The sequence below is a fragment of the Leptopilina heterotoma genome, unplaced genomic scaffold, assembly GCF_015476425.1.
Source record: "Leptopilina heterotoma isolate Lh14 unplaced genomic scaffold, ASM1547642v1 Lhet_135, whole genome shotgun sequence".
Taxonomy (NCBI): Eukaryota; Metazoa; Arthropoda; class Insecta; order Hymenoptera; family Figitidae; genus Leptopilina; species Leptopilina heterotoma.
In genome coordinates this window covers 3,044,349-3,063,671 of record NW_025110854.1, presented here as the reverse complement: position 1 = coordinate 3,063,671, position 19,323 = coordinate 3,044,349, and the positions used below count along the sequence as shown (strand labels likewise).

The 19,323-nt window shown below is 29.4% G+C and overlaps 1 protein-coding gene across 2 annotated transcripts in view; it reads left to right on the top strand.

The window, feature by feature from the left end:
- LOC122497695 (small conductance calcium-activated potassium channel protein) overlaps positions 1-19,323 on the top strand; it is a 659,102-nt gene that overhangs the window by 164,111 nt on the left and 475,668 nt on the right. For both annotated transcript variants that reach the window (XM_043604959.1, XM_043604958.1), the window contains exon 2: positions 7,617-8,079. In XM_043604959.1, the coding sequence (XP_043460894.1) occupies positions 7,661-8,079 (419 nt within the window). In that variant the 5' untranslated portion in view covers positions 7,617-7,660. The remainder of the gene's footprint in view (positions 1-7,616; positions 8,080-19,323) is intronic.

Genomic DNA, 19,323 nt, shown 5'->3' with positions numbered 1-19,323 from the left:
TAGACCCGTGCAAAAAAATGTATAAGGATTACACTTACATTTTCATTATTTTTCAACTATTTGTTGTTTAAATTTATTAGTCACAAAAGGTTGAAGAATAACCCATAATAAGTGATATTTCTTTAAAAATTCTGTAAAATATTTCAACTGGACATGTCTCCCATATGACCATCTCCCCCGGACTTACCCTAATTATTATTATCAACTTTTGGAAACTTGCTCTCCATATACAATCGGTAATAATTATGTTCAATCAGAGACAGAAAAATTTAGTTCTATAGAACTAAATTTTTTAGTAGCTATAGCTACAGTCAGTGATAATTAACAACAGTAGTAGTAAATTAAATAATCAATTTTGATATTTTATTTATAAGTAGAAAAAATAAATTATTTTTCCGCTTGAATTAAGACATAAATAATCTAATGTGACAAATTACACTTAATGATATATAATGAATTTAAAAAATGTCCATAAATAGGTCGTTGCAATATAAATTTCACTGGTTAAGTAGAATATTTGAAATATTCAATTGTCTTTACAATAGAGAACAAAAGCGTTTTAGACATTGCAGTTTAGCGTGTCTGGAAATAATATTGAATTTCCGCATTTATCGTTAGTGAAGCAATTTCGCAACATTTTATGATCGTCGGGGTTATCGCGTGTTTCATGATGTCAACAATTCAAATTCAATCGTTTTGAGTTATGTTCTTTCCACACTATATATATATGCAGAAATTAGACGATCAAATCGGTGATAATCTTTTTATAAAAGTTTATTTTCTGTACATTGGAAAAAATGATAATGTTAATTCTGACATACGAGTATGGTTAGGACTTTTGTCTGAACTAAACACAGTACTGTTGTTCTTCAAATATATAATACTGGTCCTTGCATCCGTATGGTTGAAACAGCAATACTGTATCTCTGCACTGTATCCACCAATACAATATGTTAGAATTAGCCATAATTATGGCAGTAAAAAAATACATCTGTCTCAGTTTATAAAATTTCTTGAATCATAAATTTTTTGCATAGTATTTCAATAGTGAAGAAAATGTCTTTAAATGGATATAAATTTTTTCTATTTATTATTCAGAAATATTTGTTTTTTGAAATTGGGAAAGTAGAATTTCTCCTTGCAAAGGAAGTAAGACTTGCCTGCTTTGCTAATTTGAATAAATTGAGTGAAACAAACTATTAGGTGGAAAATAGTGCGTAAAGGAAAATATAAATTGACGATCTAAAGAAAGGTACATAGTTTATCCAGTGTAATACAACATTGAATTGAGTATGCATGTTAATTAATGAAGATCCTTGTATACCTACATGATTCATAGAGTGAGACGTTGTCCCAGTAGAATATAGAGTATCTATAGTTAGAAATGTCGAATGCCAAATAATTCAATAAGTCCGATATTAACCCCCTTGCTAATTCTCACGAAATGAATATTCAATTGTTTAAACAATAATAATGGACATTGTTAATTTGTTAAATTTTTATTACGAAAATTTAAATACGTCTCCATTTCATGAATAAGAAAAAGAGACAACATAAACAAACAACAACTCAACAAAAGCAAGAGTAATAAAATAAAAATTGAAAAAAGTGAATGTAGAATATTTTACTTATTTTTAATCCATTAAAAGGCCCAAGCGGATGAAAAATTACCATTGACTTTGATCATTCTATTTGGTATGAAAATTACATGAGAAAAAATTTGCATGTAACATTTCTGACGTAAAATTTAAAGCTCTTTCAAATTTAGATAGGGATGCACGACAAGACTTTGTCTTTTCATATAAAAGAAAAGACATGAACATATAACATTCAATTGTTTTCATTGATTCTCTCGCAAAATTCTCGGTTTTTTCGAGACGAGACTCGCTCGAAGTGCATCCCTAGATTTGAAATGTGGTTAGAATTTGTTTCTAACAAACATAAAAAAAGTTGTAAATAATTTTTTTCAAAAAAAATTTCTTTTTCTTTATATTTTTACTAGGAAATAATAAGGGTGTTTCTTTCAAAAGTTCAAAATACCGCGTCCATGGATCCTCAGCAAAAAAAATCTTAAGCATCTATTTTTTCAAGATGGCGGCTAATTTTCAACAAATGGTCCACAAGTACAACGTGGTGCCAAAATTTTTGAAAATGTTTAAAATCGGCTCAAAATATACTATTATATAATAAAAGAACAAAAAAAGTAAAAAGTAAATCTTAATTTAAGAGTTGCCTTAAATTCAACACTGTCTGCTATAATGTTAAAGGATACGAAAAACGTGCGTAAATTCAACATTGACTGTCTTAAAAATGTTGCATCTTAATTTAAGGCAGCTTTCGTGCCTTAAAATAAGATTTTCTTTTTACTGTGAATATTTGCTATGTAATAATTGTTTCGAGCAACAAAGTACCTATAAAATAAGTAAAATAAAAATATTTCGGAGGAAGGAATGTCGAATATAAATCATATGAAAACGAGTATAAATTTTTATTGATGAGGGGATACATTTTTTAGGGAATATAAATCTAATGAAAAAATGAGGGGAATATATTTAACCAGTCTGGTATTCAAATTAGGAGAGGCTTGAGGGGATAGAAGTCTGTTCAAGTATTCTATTCCATGGCTTTATGTTCGAAAGCTTTAACACCGAAATGTCCTATAATCTCCACTTAAGTGATTTTGCGGAAATGGTCACCGCAAATGTCCTTCGTTACGTATGCAGATTGAAGTGAATGAATTTATGACAAACTTGCAGTTCAATAGTATATAAAGACATTTAACATCATCACAATACTACGGGGAACCTTATAATTATTTAGAAATTGCTCCCTGCGGATGTAAAATTTTTTTTCTGTTTTAATTTATAAAAATATGATAATTTTCATAAGAAGATATATAAATAAGTAAATTTTAACATATTATATTTATTAAAAAGTGGATCCATTTTTATAATAAAATTGTCATCAATTAAAATTGATAATTATACTCTGTGAAAATAATCTCTATTTTTAAAATAGGACATGAAATTTGAATAAATTTTTCCTATTCCTCATAGTCCTGTGGTATAAATTTAAACTTTTTTAAAATATTCCTCTCTTGATTATTCGTGATTGATGAGAATTTTTAAAGTTAGAAAAAAATGCGAATAGTCTGAGTAAGATTTTCAAACTGTGATTAATGGACTGGTGACAGTAAATCGTGAATTATTTAGCAAGAGGTTTTTACGCGTCATGTTGTTCTACAAAAGCGTCTCCAATTATTAATATTAATTATAAACCAGTAACGATTTTTTCTATTTAAATTAACCCCTCCCCCCTTCTTCTTCCCTTATACTTGCATTTACAAAATAAAGTAAATTTCAACAATGATATCATGAAGAAATATTGTAAAGCAACTTTTGATATATAATGTAAAATTTAAAAATTTTATAATTTCAGTTTGTTCTTTATTCGATCAGTTCTAATTACTTTCGTTTATAGTTGTAATTTATGATAGTAGTTGCAACTGTAACATCGTAATTTTTCTCTTACAAATTTTTCTATACTGATTGTATCAAAGTTAATACTAAATTTTTGCGTCTACAGATCGACTTGAAATTAGGAGAACTCGAATTTGCCTGGACCACCAGTCTAATGAGTTTTCTCGCCAGAGGAGAGGGAAACCTCTGAAACAAATATACTTTTATGTAACTCAAATAAATTATGTATATTTGGTTCAAATGAAATTTTTCTCTGTGTGTGATAGTTACATTTTTTGGGAGTTACAATTTATGGCATCATTTATAGCATTTATATTTTAACTACTATAAGTATAGTTACTACTTATACTACACACAACTACTGTATAGCTACAACTGATGTTATCACGATTGGCAGCTATTCAGGAACGATTCACCTAACTTTCACGGTTTCACTCTTAGAACGTAATGGCATAGCCAAAGTCTAACCTCAAGTGGGATAACCATCAGCAAGAGGTTTACTCTCGAGTAGGATAACCAACATTAAGAGGTCTAAGCCTCAAACGACATAGCCGTCAACCGTCTTAACCATAACCGTAAATACTACGAGCACTGTAAACATAATTTAATAATTTAGTTTTCTGAACATTTTACGACGTAGACTCGATCCTCTGACGACGACAGTTAATTCGATGCGTGACGACAGTATATCATGCCACATCCTATAATGCTTCGTTACATACTCGTTAACGTCATTATTCGAGAGAAGCCATGGCAAAACACTCGAATTATCATAAAATATACGTTGTTAATTACTCTGTAAAATTATTGGTTCAAATTCAATTGAGCCCTGTCCGACGAGCTTAATGTCTGACAGTCTAAATCAACTTTTAATATCACCTGAAATTAATATGGTAGTATAAAATAGTTACTGTACTATATACGTAATGGAAGTATGGCATCTATATGTGAAAGCAAATTAATTTGGAAAGCGCACGAAAAATCTATATTATGCATTATTTTATTGGTTATCTACTGAAATTGTCAAATTAATTCACCAGTGATAACTTTCGGCTGGTATGTACTGACTCTTATCACCCATTAAATTTAGCACGCTTGTGGTATTTAATTTAAGTTAATTGGTTTACAGTGTACAGTTGTTGGTAATTGATACTAACAAATAAATAAACTCTGAAAAAACTTTTCTTGATATTTGCCATACTTTTAATTATTTTAACCATACAATATTACTGGGTGTGCTACAGCCAAACAAATGCTAATTTACCCATGCGCATGGTAGTAACAGACAGCTCAAACATAATTTATTAACCAGAAGTTTATATAGATGAAATTCGGAAATCATTTCTTTTATTGTGATGATAGTTACGATTAATGATAATTACAATTGCTTATTGTTACAATAAGTGACGAGAAACAAATACCATAAATTTGATGCTATTTACAGTTGTTCATTATTTTAAAACTACATTTAAATTATCAAAAGATGATGCTATAAATTTCCCAACTAATGAATAATTTTGTCATTTTCTTTCCACCGCGATTTTTTCCTGGAGAGTCTTGAGACGAAGAGATTGGCCTGTCGATGGCAGGCAGCATTAATTGCGAATACAATTAATGTAAATTTCTAATCAATGAATATTAATGTACATGCCCTCAATAGGCTGGGATGTCATGGACACAAGAATTCCTGACATACCGTACCCCTGACGTGTATTACAGTTCGTGCACTTTGTGTATCAGGGTAGTATAACGTTTATGAAGATATAGTTTCACTATTTACTTCACTATATATGTTCCAACTATTCACACTTTAACCATCTCTGTGTATGCTAGTCTAGAACAATAAATAGCCTCTCGTAAGCTCTCACTCTGTAACGGTCTGCCGGATAAAGTCAAAATATTTCCAGTGCGAAGTAGCCGCATCGTGTCACACATGTTGTTTGTCAAATGGGGTCAAATCCTTATCAGTCGCGCGTTTATACAAGCTGAAGGAAATTGATTATCAAGCAACCCCTTAACAAAGTGTTTTACTCTATATCAATTTTAATTATTCCTTTAATTGATGTTGTCGTTTACTTTTCTTTTTGATTATTGCACTAGTTGGTTATTTTCTCAAATGAAGCACGCACTTGAGACAATTTTTTTGTAAAAGAAAATATTTTTTTATCCCAGAGGTACATAAATAGTGCTTTCAGATAGCAGACGACAGGGTAAAAAGGGTGTATGGTCCCTTGTGTTTTTTTAGTGCAATTTTACCGTATGCATGTTGCATGCAGTTTAGCGGTATACATTTTAACCATACAGTCTTTAATTTCTATTTAATAAAATTATTTCGAAAAATTAACTTGTGTGCAGTTTTACGTGTGCACTTTTACTTATTTATTTTCTAGAACTAATGTAAAAAAACTAATGTAAAATCTTACTTTAGAATATTCTATAATGAAAATATTTTCTTTAGTTATTCCTTAAAAATTTTTGTGTCAAAATGACTGAAAGAATATCCATAATTTTGGCTGTGTCAGAAGTACATTTTTTTCTGTGAATTGTTTCTAAAAAATATATAAAAATGATACTGCTCAATAAATTTCGGTAAAAAACGAGGTATTTCATCTTTGAGGTCCAGTTTCACCAACTCCGATTAAAAGTTATCAATGATTAAATCCTTAATCCACCAATCATGGGCGGTCAAACTGACTATAATCATTGATTAACTTTTAATCGGAGTTGGTGAAACTGACCCTAAATGAGTCTAAACAAACATCTTTCTTGGTTGTTTACCCTTTTTATTTAAAAATATTAGATTCATAGACATGTAGACATAAGACAGCAATGAATTCCGATCACCCTGCGATCGATGAAAAAATGTTCTTCATTGGAATTATTCCTTTTGTATTATGCTTCATTTTAGAGGCTCCAAGGTCTTTATAATATATATTAATTTTTTAGTGTTTGGTTTACGATAAAGGAATATATCAAACAATGTGAATCACTTTGAGAATCTAAACTTTATAGTTCTCTTTATACTCAAATTCTTATATAATCATCAAGACGAAAATGCTACATAAAATTTAAATTATCTCTGAAATTATTTTTAAATAAAAAAAATTAATCACTTTTTGGGAACAAAGCATGCAAAACAATAATCACGCATCACGATAATCTTGAGTGCATTTTAATAATTAATTTTCATTATTGCTTCCTCATAGGAAAAGTATTGTGTATATTAGATTATTCAAATTCAAAGGAAACTTTAATTACTTGATCCAACTAGTTTAACACACTTGAAGAGATTCGTTCTCAATTTTTTTTTCATTTCCAATTAAAATATTTTCAATTACTTGTACTTGTTATGAGAGAAAAATCGCGATTAATAGGATTTTCACGTAAATTGCAATTTCAAATTGAAAGAAGAGAAATTCTGTTTCTATTTTTGTCTAAAAAATTGTATGTACCTTTTGACCTCATTTGTGTGAAAAAACCAAGTTTTTGCAACAGTGACTACAAAAAATCTAATTAAAAAATGTTTTGTAGTTTACTTTTGTTTTTTGGAAATAGCAACCATTTCTGATAGAGTTCTGGGAAAGGGAGAAATTTAAATATAATAATATAAGGTTAATTTATATTAACGGCAGTTTGAAAACAATGGAAACTTTAGTACCAGTTTGTGGCAGTTTTGGTTTCCTGAATTATATTAGAAATTGTTTATTGATTCTACTAAAGGTAATTCGCAACTGAAAGTTCGAATTTGTATTTAGAGAATTTTTCTATTATGATGTGTTCAGTAATAATGTCTTTGATGTAAGTAAGCATTGACTCTCAGCGTCGAAAACTATTATTCGGAGATTTAAGAGACGAAATAAATGTAAATAATTTCACTGCTTTCATTCACTCAAGGAATTAACAATTTTTTAAAACTAGAACCTTTGAAAAAATAGTTTAATTTTTTTAATTACACGACGAAAGAAATTATTTTGACCGTCAAAGTAGGACAAGAAACTTTTTTGAGTTGAACTTTAAAAAAATATTTATTCAACTTAAACCATAAATACGCAAAAGGGCGAACAAAATGTTGTAATCCGATTTATAGTTTTCGATAAAAATGTGACTAAACAGATTGTTTTCTTTCTTTTGTTACAGAAAAATGGTCATGTGACGTAACTGGTTAGCACGCGAAGCGAATCATGAACGCTGATGGAAATGGTTCGCAAGAGGGTGGAACAGGGAATGATTATGGAAGCAGTGAGGAAACTGCCGCTCTGATAAGTAAGGCACCGCCGCCAGTTGTGGTGCCGCCGACACCACAGGGGAAGCCGGTGCTCACAAGACAAGACCGAGCAACATTTCTAGTAGCGTCACCCCAATTGTCGGTGTCGGGACTTGGTGGCTCCGAGGAAAGTGCCACTAACGAAGACCCCGCTACTAGATCGGTGCCCGACATAGAGCTGCATTGCAGGCTAGATAGTGATCCTCAACCTGTGGTGGCCCCGATCCCCCAATATTACCGGTCCAGACTCACGTCTTATCAGCACCGATGTCGTTGCGAAAGGAGGGACTCATTGGCCCCATCATCTGCCCTTCATTTGGCCAGAAGTGTTTCAAGGTAGGCCTGTTTCATTAAATACGAGAACGATCGCGCGCGTTTTTTCTCTTGCGCATTCCTTTTTTTAATATTTTAATTTTTTTAAAGAAAAGTACTTACAATGAGAATAATGGCGCAAATATAATAAATATTTTAAAGAAAAATTGAAAAAGAAATGTTTATGAGAATGATAATCAAGATCACCATCAGCAGTTGTAGTAAAAATTGCTGCAACTTCATTCACACTTTGTAAATTATAACGTTTACTATCCATCCCAGACTTTGATGAAAATAATAATTGCATCTCAGGTTCAATTTCTGCATTATTTTTAGTCATCGTTTTTTTAATTTCTTCATGCATCATACGGTAGGACTGTGCAAAAAGGTTACAATCCCGAAGGGCTGTATCTATTCCATCAACAATATCTCGGTTTAATTAAACATTTTATTCTTACAACGAATTTCGGAAGCTTCGTTTTGATCAACAATAAATAACTGTCCAAATGAAGGAGTATCGTTTCTTTGAGACGCATGCTTATTCCCGAAATCTTTTTTAACCAAATAGTTATTTGATATAAAACTACTTAAATTAAAATTCACATAATATGCACATTATTTGACATAAATTTCATTGCACACAAAAACCATTTAACATAAATATCATTTGTCATAGAATTCATTAAGCATAAATATTATGTTACATAAAACTCAGATAACTTAATTCCCATTTGACATAAAAATTTTGTAACATAAATTTCCATTGTCATAAAAATCATTTAACATAAATTTCTTTTGACATAAAACTTATTTAACGTAAATTTTATTTGTTATAAAATTCATTTGACATCAATTTCATTTGGCATAAATGTCATTTGACGTAATTCTTATTTGACATAAATACCCAGTAAAAAAACTAATTCAAACGGATTGAAATGAATTAAGATTTTGGTAGAAAGCGGTATTCATTCAAGCTCTTTGTATATTCGATTGAATTCGATTCAATTTGCCTGAAGTTGTGCAATCGAATTCGCATTAGTAAGAAATGACCAAGGCAAGCATTGAATTCGTGCTGACGAATTGAAAAAAATTAAAGGCCCCAAAACTTGTCCATTGAATTAGTATGAATAGAAGGTTTGGAAGTTCAATACAGTTTGACGAATTCAAGAAAATTGCAGCATGGCTCCAATTCGTATTTGTCACAAAGCGGGATTCACTTAAACTCTTTGTGAATTCTTTTTAACTTATTTCAATTAGTTTTTGTTTACTGGGTATCATTTGACATAAAATTTGCTTGACATAAATTTCATTTGACGTGAATATCATTTAACATAATTATTATTTAACGTAAAATTAAATTTATATAAATTTCATTTAGCATAAATTTTATTTAACATAATTCTCATTTGACATAAAATATACTTGACATAAATTTCATTTGGTATAAATCTCATTTAACATAATTTTCATTTGACATAAAGTTCACTTGATATCAATTTTATTTGACGGATAAGTCATTACACATAATTCTCATTTGACATAAAATTCAGATGTCATAGATTTGATTTTACATAAAGATCATTTGACCTAGAAATATAGGCGCGAATTTCAAAATTGTGGAATCACAATGTTGTTGATAATATCTAATTGGTTACTTTTAAAATTGGCGCCGATATTTTTATGTAAAATGTAATTTGTGTGAAATGATTTTTATGTCAAATGAGAATTTTGTTAAATGACTTTTATGATAAATGAGAATTGTGTTAAATGTCTTTTATATCAAATGAACTTTATGTCAAATGAAAATTATGTTAAATGGGATTTACAACAAATGAAATTTATGTCAAGTAAATTTTATGTCAAATGAGAATTATGTTAAATGGTATTTATGCTAAATGAAATTTATATAAATTTAATTTTACGTCAAATAATAATTATGTTAAATGATATTCACGTCAAATGAAATTCATGTCAAGCTAATTTTCTGTCTAATGATATTTATGTCAATTGAGAATTACGTTAAATGACATTTATGCCAAATGAAATTTATGTCAAATGAATTTTATAACAAATAAAATTTACGTTAAATGAGTTTTATGTTAAAAGAAATTTATGTTAAATGATTTTTATGTCAATAGAAATTTATGTTACATAATTTTTATGTCAAATGGGAATTAAGTTATCTGAGTTTTATGTAACATAATATTTCTGTTTAATGACAAATGATATTTATGTTAAATGGTTTTTGTGTGCAATGAAATTTATGTCAAATAATGTGCATATTATGTGAATTTTAAGTTAAGTAGTTTTATATCAAATAACTATTTGGTCAAAAAAGATTTCGGGAATAAGCATGCGTCTTGTTTCTTTCTGCATACAAAGATGTATTCATTTGATAATAAACCTGACCATGTATTTTGAAACAATATGGTCCTGGTCGTCTATTGGTAAAATTAACTAAGTTAGCGTTGAAAGAAGCAAAACCAAATGAATTATTGTAAGGTCGTATATATTATGAAAAAAATGCCCAGATAATTCGTGGGTGCCATCAAATAAATTTTGTAATATGAGTGGAGGAGCAGGTAGATCTTCAAGAATGACTTCGCCATGTTTACAACAATCATAAAATGAATTTTTTTTATTAGATACTCTTTCTGCTTGGAAATGTTTAGCATTACAATGCTCACATGAAATGTTCATCGCACCAGCAAAATGTTCTTCTATATGCGAGACTGAAATACTATCAGAGAAATTTAGATTCTGTGCAAAATTCCGTTTTTTCTTGGCGATGAGTTCTTTGATAAGCTGCATTTTTTTGACGACCAGAAATATTAGTATTTGATAAATTTGCTGTAACAGTTACATTATCTTTTGTTAAAGATTTATTAACAGTTGTAGAGGATTTTGCTGAATTTATATTTGGTTTAGCCACTGTAATAATACTATCCTTTGTTTGGATTGATTGAGGATTAAGAATTCTATTATTATCTTGTTTTTTTTGTTAAAACTTTTTTGGAAAAGCAGCTTTTTTTGACGTTACATGACTTGATGTTGTTTTTCTTCCTCTAAAGAACGTATTATTATTCTTTTTTTTACTTGATTTTCATTTTTTAAATTAGTATATTTTGTAACTCATGCATTGTAATTGTCTATTATTAAAAGTTTCCTCTGAACTGTTGATTTTTGAATTAATTGTTGCATTTTCAATAATTACATTATCTTTGTCTTTATAATTTCCTTTGTGTATTACTTCTCCTGATGTACTATTATTATTCTGCGTTGATGTTGAAGGCATACTTTGCAAACTTCTGTTTTTAATAATTTCTCCCTCAGTTCTATTAGTTTTTGATTTTATAAATAATTCACTGTTAACTTTATGTTCACAAAGTTTTACATAAGAATGATCACGTGTAATGTTCATTCCATTACAATAACCTGTCTCTATATGTGACTTTGAAATAATATCAGACTGATTTTGTTTTTGAACAGAAGTATGTTTATTTTGTCGAGAGGTGCGCTTGTAAGCAACATTTCTGTCACGAATTTACGTTTTAACTTTAGAAGTAGAAATATTTTCTTTTGCTGATGATAAAGCTGTGGATGTGCTTTGGGGCCTCGTATTTAAAGTTTGCTCTGCACTAATGAATTAATTAGAATCCAATGATTCAGAGCGAACAATTTTTTTTTCTCGCTTTTTTGGCGATGTTTTTTTTGATAAGCAGCTTTTTTGACGTTTTATGATTTTATATTCTTCTTCTTCTTCAGAAAAATGAACCATAGCTCTTTTTTCTCGTTGCTTCTCAGTTATTAGGGGAGAGTGGGGCAAAATGGGGTAGGCGGGTCAAATGGGGTACCTCTGTTTTTCCATGATAGGTACTTTTAATTTTTTTTTCCTCGACATATATTATTCATGTTGATAAGAAACTGTTATTAATTATGAAGACACTCCAAAGAAAAATTTTTTTTGAAAGTTATACAACTTTTAAGTTTTAAGCAAAAAAAATATGAATTTTTTTCAAAATTAAAGTGTTCACCAAACTTTTTGGGATAATGCATTTAATTTGGCAAGTGTGATATCTTTTTCAGTACTTATTCTAGAGTAATTTCCAATAGAATAGATTGTTTAATTGTTTACAATAACTTGTAAACATTGCATTTTGTTTTAATATGCAGTGTGGGGCAGAATGGGGTACCTAAGTGTGGGGCATGCCGGAAGCTACGCCGTTTCATTAAAACTATTTAAAAACATTATATTATGCATATTTAAAGGTTTCCTGCAGAAGAATCGATATTTTTGCTTCGAGCAATTTATACTATCGATGTTTCATTATCAGTATATCGATATTTTGCAATATCCATGTTTTTTTGTTAAATTCTAATAAATATTACTTGTTTTTTCATAATAATAAAGAATCCTACTTTTTGTTTGTATTTATAATCTCATACAACAAGAATTTAATGAATTTTGAAAAAATACTCAATGTTTTGTATAGTTATTTGATGCCACCCCATTTTGCCCCACGGGTGGGGCAAAATGGGATGTTAGCACTTTCTCTGAAAATACGATATAAGTTCTTTCAAAAATTTTTTTCTCCGCTATAATCATAATTTCCTCAAAGCTAAGTGTACAAAGAAGAATTCTGAAGTTTAGCTGAATCGATTTATTCGTTTGGTTCTCTGTAAACAGCCAATTTCAAAAAGGTACCCCATTTTGCCCCACTCTCCCCTATTAATCTTGTATCTTTCATTCCATTGCTTGAATCAATAGAAATATTATTAACATCATTTGCTGGAATTAAAGGCAAATTTTCTAAACAACTATCAACAACATTTTTTTTACAAACATTTCTGGTTGAATTCAACGATGATAAATTATTGTCAACAATTTTATTTTCCTCATTTTGGAAACTTTTTTCTCTAGCTCGATTCCTAAGATGACACTCCCAATTATATTCAACAGTCATAGTTCTAATATTAGTCGACCTTACTGACGGAAATTAACTTAAACGATTGTTTTTGAACATTAACATTAAATGATTTCTCATGTTATAATAATAGTAATTAACAGAGTGGGGCATAATATTAAAAAATATCGATGTTGCGAATGCTATTGCATATATTCAACAAGCAAGACTATTGTTTGGTTGTTGATCAACAGTTGTGAAAACTACTGGAGGTTTAAAAGGATCTAATCTACTTACATATTTCCTTTCATCTTCATTTAAACATCCTTCATTAAGACTATCATAAATATAAAGTCTCATTCCATCATAATAAGTGCAAATCCAATGACCTTTCTTGATAGGTCCACTAAAAAGTATTTGAATATGCTTTTTACCTTTTTCAATCGGACTAATAAATTTAAGCGTATATAAATACAAAGTGCTTTGCATGCTAAAAGCAGAATTTGATTCTCTTCTCAATAATTTTTCGAATTCATCAATATGAGTATCATTTAACATTCCTCCTTCAGTAAGTATAATATTAAAATCTGTAACACTTAAATTAACAGTTTCTTCTTTGTTTGACATGATTTCTTTCAATTTATTAAAAAGATATCGCTTCTAAAAAATAGTTTTTCATAAAATTAATTAATTCAGAACACATGTAAATAATGTTACTATTGTCACATTTAACAGTAACTGGAATTTTTATCTTTTCCTTTCTTATTGAAGATTATTAAGAATGTAAAGAATGTATCTTCATCTATTAATCTAATTTCGTCTTATCTGAAGAATGTAAAGAAGGTATCTATTCATCTTTTCATCTAAATTTGTTATGTATTTATTTATACTTTCTCAACAATAAATATAAGTATATTTTTTGTAAGTTTTTCTGTTTTGTATCTGTTTATATTTCTTATTTTTTTATCTTTTATTCTAGTATCTGTTAATTTAGTAGCTCTTGGCTAAATCTCTGTTTACCAAGTATCTGGTATCTCGTAATCACATGTTATCACTAGTACTTATCTTTAATTTTTATATATTATTTCAACAATAAATATATGCGTATTTTTTGTAAGCTTTTCTGTTTTGTATCTGTTTAGTATCTGTTAATCTAGTACCTCTTGACTAAATCTCTGTTTATCAAGTATCTGGTATCTCGTAATCACATGTTATTTTTAGTACTTATCTTTAATATTTATAAAGTTTTTTCCAAATAATGATAACTAACTACCAAAATGTTGAAAAATCAATAATTAAGATTAAGAAAACAAATATAAATCAATATTAAATCACAATTATTACCACTAGAATATAATTATGTAATGTACAAACATCAGAATTTTAAAAAATCAATCAATATTCTACATTCAGAAATCAAAATAACAGGCAAATGTCCTTTATTCCTTTAAACTGTAATTAAATTAATTAAATCCTTTAAATTAATAAATCAAATAATTCACATTATATTTACAAACTCCTCCTAATTAATATACAAATAATATTAACAAATAATTTAATTTGTATTTACATGTATTTTAATACTTACGTACGTAACGTATGTAATGTACTTTAACTTTTTTCAATGTACAAAAAAAATAACAGTCAATACTTCTTATCGAAACGATACACGTGTCACACTTTGCAAATGGCTGACAGTTGCTAACACTTGTAACATTTTGTAATTTTTCGTACCAAAAACTTTGCGTTTCACACTGAGGTGAGGTTACACGGCTGTAACAAACAAACAATTTTTGTTTGGAAAAAAGATGCGCGCGCAACAATTTTGAAGCGTCTAAAATGAATCATAAAATTAAATATATTTTAATATTAAACTTTTAATTTATTACAAACCAAACCATAAATAAAAATTATTATAATAAACTACTTTTAGTTAATTTTTAGTTAATAATTTTAATTAATTATTTTTTTAATTTTAAAAAAGAAAAACGAAAATATAAAAGTGTGAGGTCACCATCATTATAAAATTCAGCCAATGAGGAACACTCATTATAAAATCAGCCAATGAGGAAAAAGTTCTACACTTTAAGTTAGCTGCTTTGACATCAGTAAGTAATGTCACGATTATATCCAATCAAAGTAAAGGATTTTGAAAAAGAGTCAATCAAGAAAAATTTCTACACTTGAAGTTAGTCGATCTTACGCACCTCGTTTTTACGAAAGGACCATTAAGTATAATTATACTTAATACCTGATATTATCGTTAAGTGTTAGCGTCAAAGAACTAACTCTTTTTTGAGCATAGAAATGTCACTTTCTATGTTATTTCTATTCATCTATAGAAAATTTTAAATCAGGGCACTGTTTCAGTTTATAAACTTGCAACTTGACATACATTTTTCTGTTATATTTCTTATCTTTTTACAATTTTATTTTTTTACACAATGAGAAAAAAAACACTGAGCGTGTTGCTGTATATGTTCGAGTGCCGCAACACGACTCAGCGCTAAGGTACGTACGGCTCACAAAAAGAACGTTGTACGCCTCTGGAAGTGTGCTGCGTAACCCAAGAAGTTTCGCAGCACACTCTCATAGGCGTACAGTAGTGTTCAATGAAGCCTTACTCCGACGAACGTGTTGCACTCATGGGAAATATATGAGTGCAACACGTTCATCCGAGTAAGGCATCATTGAACACTACTGTACAACGTTTTCCTTCGGGAGCTACCTATTCTGAAGTTATTGTTCTTTTTTGTATCTTTTATTTTTTTAAATTTTATTCTTCTAATATAGGGTAAATGTTTCAGTTACGGCCCGATTCTGGTTTAGCCGCCTTTGAAATAGAAAATTCGATAATTGTAATGAAAGAAGTAAATTTATGGATTATTAAACTAAAAACTTGCAGAGCCGTAACTAAAGTAAGGCCAGTTGGGCCGTCGTCCAGGGTGCAGCGTGGCTTTTGTTAATAAAATTTTTAATTCTTTTTTATAAGGGGCGTACAGTGACCGACACCAACTGAGTAAACGACACCCCAAATTAAAAATCGCAATAAATATAAAACAAAACATTATTAATGTATATTTTTAAAATAATAATATTATAAAATAGAATATGTGGAAGCTATTAAAGTAGTAGCAATGTACAATAAATGTTTTGTTTTATATTTATTGCGATTTTTAATTGGGGGTGTCGTTCACTGTACCCGTTACCCTATTTCTTAAAAAAAAAATTTTTTTTTAATTTTTTTTTCTAAAAAACTATTTTATATCCAAAATTAAAATACGTGGCATTATATATTTAAAAGAAGAGTGAAATATTGAAGAAAATAGACGAGAGAATTGATAAAGAAGGCATTTTAAACAAATGTCACACATGTATCGAACACTATTTGCAATAAGTTTTCAAAATTGGTTCTTTTACTTATTACTTACAATATTAGACATATTATGAAGGAGTTTACACCGTAAGCCTTAAATATAAGCCTCTGCGCGCATAAACGGATATACCTCCAGGAGCATATATTTGCGCCTGCGCGAACACGTGGTCAAGGCAAACTCTTTCACAACACAGCTGCAGGCAAACACTTTGCGCAGACGCAAGTATATCCTCATGGAGGCATATCCGTTTATGCTCGCGGAGGCTTATATTTAAGGCTTACGGTGTAAACTCCTTCTATGAAGGAGTTTACACCGTAAGCCTTAAATATAAGCCTCCTTCATAGAAGGAGTTTACACCGTAAGCCTTAAATATAAGCCTCCGCGAGCATAAACGGATATGCCTCCATGAGGATATACTTGCGTCTGCGCAAAGTGTTTGCCTGCAGCTGTGTTGTGAAAGAGTTAGCCTTGACCACGTGTTCGCGCAGGCGCAAATATATGCTCCTGGAGGTATATCCGTTTATGCGCGCGAAGGCTTATATTTAAGGCTTACAGTGTAAACTCCTTCTATGCTTCACTATATTTTTAATTAATTTATTTTTTAGTACCAAATGATTTTAATATTGGTGTACGGAACCCATCATTTTAGTGCGAGTGCAACTCCAATTTTTTCTTTCTGGTTTTATTACTCAGAAACATTAAAAAACATTTTTAAAATAATGCATATCACTAATAAAGTTTCACTTCTATCCAGTCTAGTTAGAGTAATTTCTATTGGGTAGACTGTCTATGCTTTTCACCGTTTATAGTTTTAAACTACAATTTGTTCTATAAGAAGTTATAAGCTCAAAATTGAAATATCTCATTTTTATTTTAAATATTGCGGTAAATAAAATTGTATTATTTGTTCATTTAGAGTGACTGCACCAGTGGTAGATCAATTAAAGACCTTATGGGAATGTCAAAGTAGATGCGATTTTCCCATTGAAGCTCAATGTAAAAATCCAATCGACTTTTACATCCCCTTAAGTTTCTTATTTTGTCTTTGAAATCTTACTGATTGTTATTAGACAAATTTCAAGGTTTTTCTTCATAGGAGTATGAATAAGAAGGTTACAATAGACACTTTCTTTAAGGATAGACTTAGTTTTGACACCTAATCCAGAGGTGGATTACTTAAAAATCTTACCAAAACACATAATAAACATAATAAAAACAATTACATATATAATAGTAAAAACATAATAATAAAATAAATTTTTACTTAAAAATCTTACTAAAACACATAATAAACATAATAAAAACGATTACATATAATAATAAAAACATAATAAAAAATGTAAGGTATGCTTTTAACACAAATCCTAAGGAAAACCCTTGTTTTCTGTCACCACAATAATAATTAATGAACTGCTTTGTTCGCTTTTAACTTAAAAAATTTTCTAAATTAAAATAATGATCTGTATACCTCTCTTAACAATTACCGATACTTAAAGTTCATTTAAATACAAAGGCGTAAGCACAGATGCCCATTTTTCTGGAATTTGATCCACCACTGGTGCAACCACCCTATGTTTTTAATAAGAAGAAAGAATTTTATTTTTTGAAAAACTACAATTCATCCCTAAAAGAGTGAGGTATTTGTTTTTATTTTTTTAGTTTCTCGTTAAAATAGTAATTATTCACTTAACAATTTTTCAAAAAGTAAAAATAATAAAATTACTCTTGAAAACAAATGAAAACTCAACGGAAAGTTTTATTGTCTTCATTTATACTTTTAAGAGAATAGTTCCTCTTATTTTTCTTTTACACTCCGTGCTAAAAACACACAAGTCATGTTCTACGTTTAATGACTTTCAGACATGTGAAAAAATATTTCTTAGTTTTACATTCAGAACTATATTTTTAAGTTATAATAATTGATTATCACAAATTTTTTGTACTTCTTTTAATTTTCGACTCTTATGGATAAAATCAAAAAATAAAATTTAGGACTGATAACTTTTTTGGGGTGTCTTTTTTGTGTAAAGTTATTTTTAACTACTTTTTTGCTTATATAAGTGAAAAAGTAGAATAATATAAACGTTGTTATTTCGAAATATACTGCAAATGAATTAATAACAGACACGATTCAATTGTTTTCGACAACAAAGTTTGAAATAGGAGTTTGAAATTGGAGTTCTGTTCACTTCGAGTTTCAATCTCAACTTACCTGAACTTCAATTGGTTAATCAGTTGTAACGTTAAACTTTCGTGACAAACTTCTCATTTTCAAATAAAATTCGCCTATATGTTCTACATTCAGATATAATTTATTTTACATTGAAATACTTGTTGACATGTAATTTTATTATTTAATACACGTCTATTACAACTAAAAATGGGAAATCTTTATTTTTTTTATTACTCTCTCCCTGCACAAGCCGCTGCCCAATGGGAAATTGCCAATGCTCACCATTGGCTAAATAATGGACCAATATTGGCTGACAACAGTTTTTTCTTGGTCAAACATTGGCAACCAATATTGGGTCACTATTGCCAGAGTCTTGGGATGATCACGACTTTGCCAAGCATTGGCAGCCAATATTGGATCAATATTGGCTGCCAAGACAAATGCCGGACTTTCCAAGCGTTGGATATTCATTGGCAACAAATATTGGACCAATATTGGTGACCAATTAATTACCAATGCTTTAAATTAAATTAATGCTTGGTTATTTATTGGTTACCAATACTGAACCAACGTTTGAAATCAATATTTTACAAATACTAACACATAGCAAAAATTTTTCAAAAAAAAAAACAAATTAAATTACTAATCTAAAGAAAAAAAATAATTAATTTAATTAGAACACTCTGTTAAAAACAGAATGTGATAAAAGTCAGACAAAGACAAAATTTGTCTACGTTTGAGAATGCAAGCGTCTCTTCTTATATAGAACTGGTAACACAACTTGCTGGTGAGTGAAAGAAGCTCTGGCGCACCC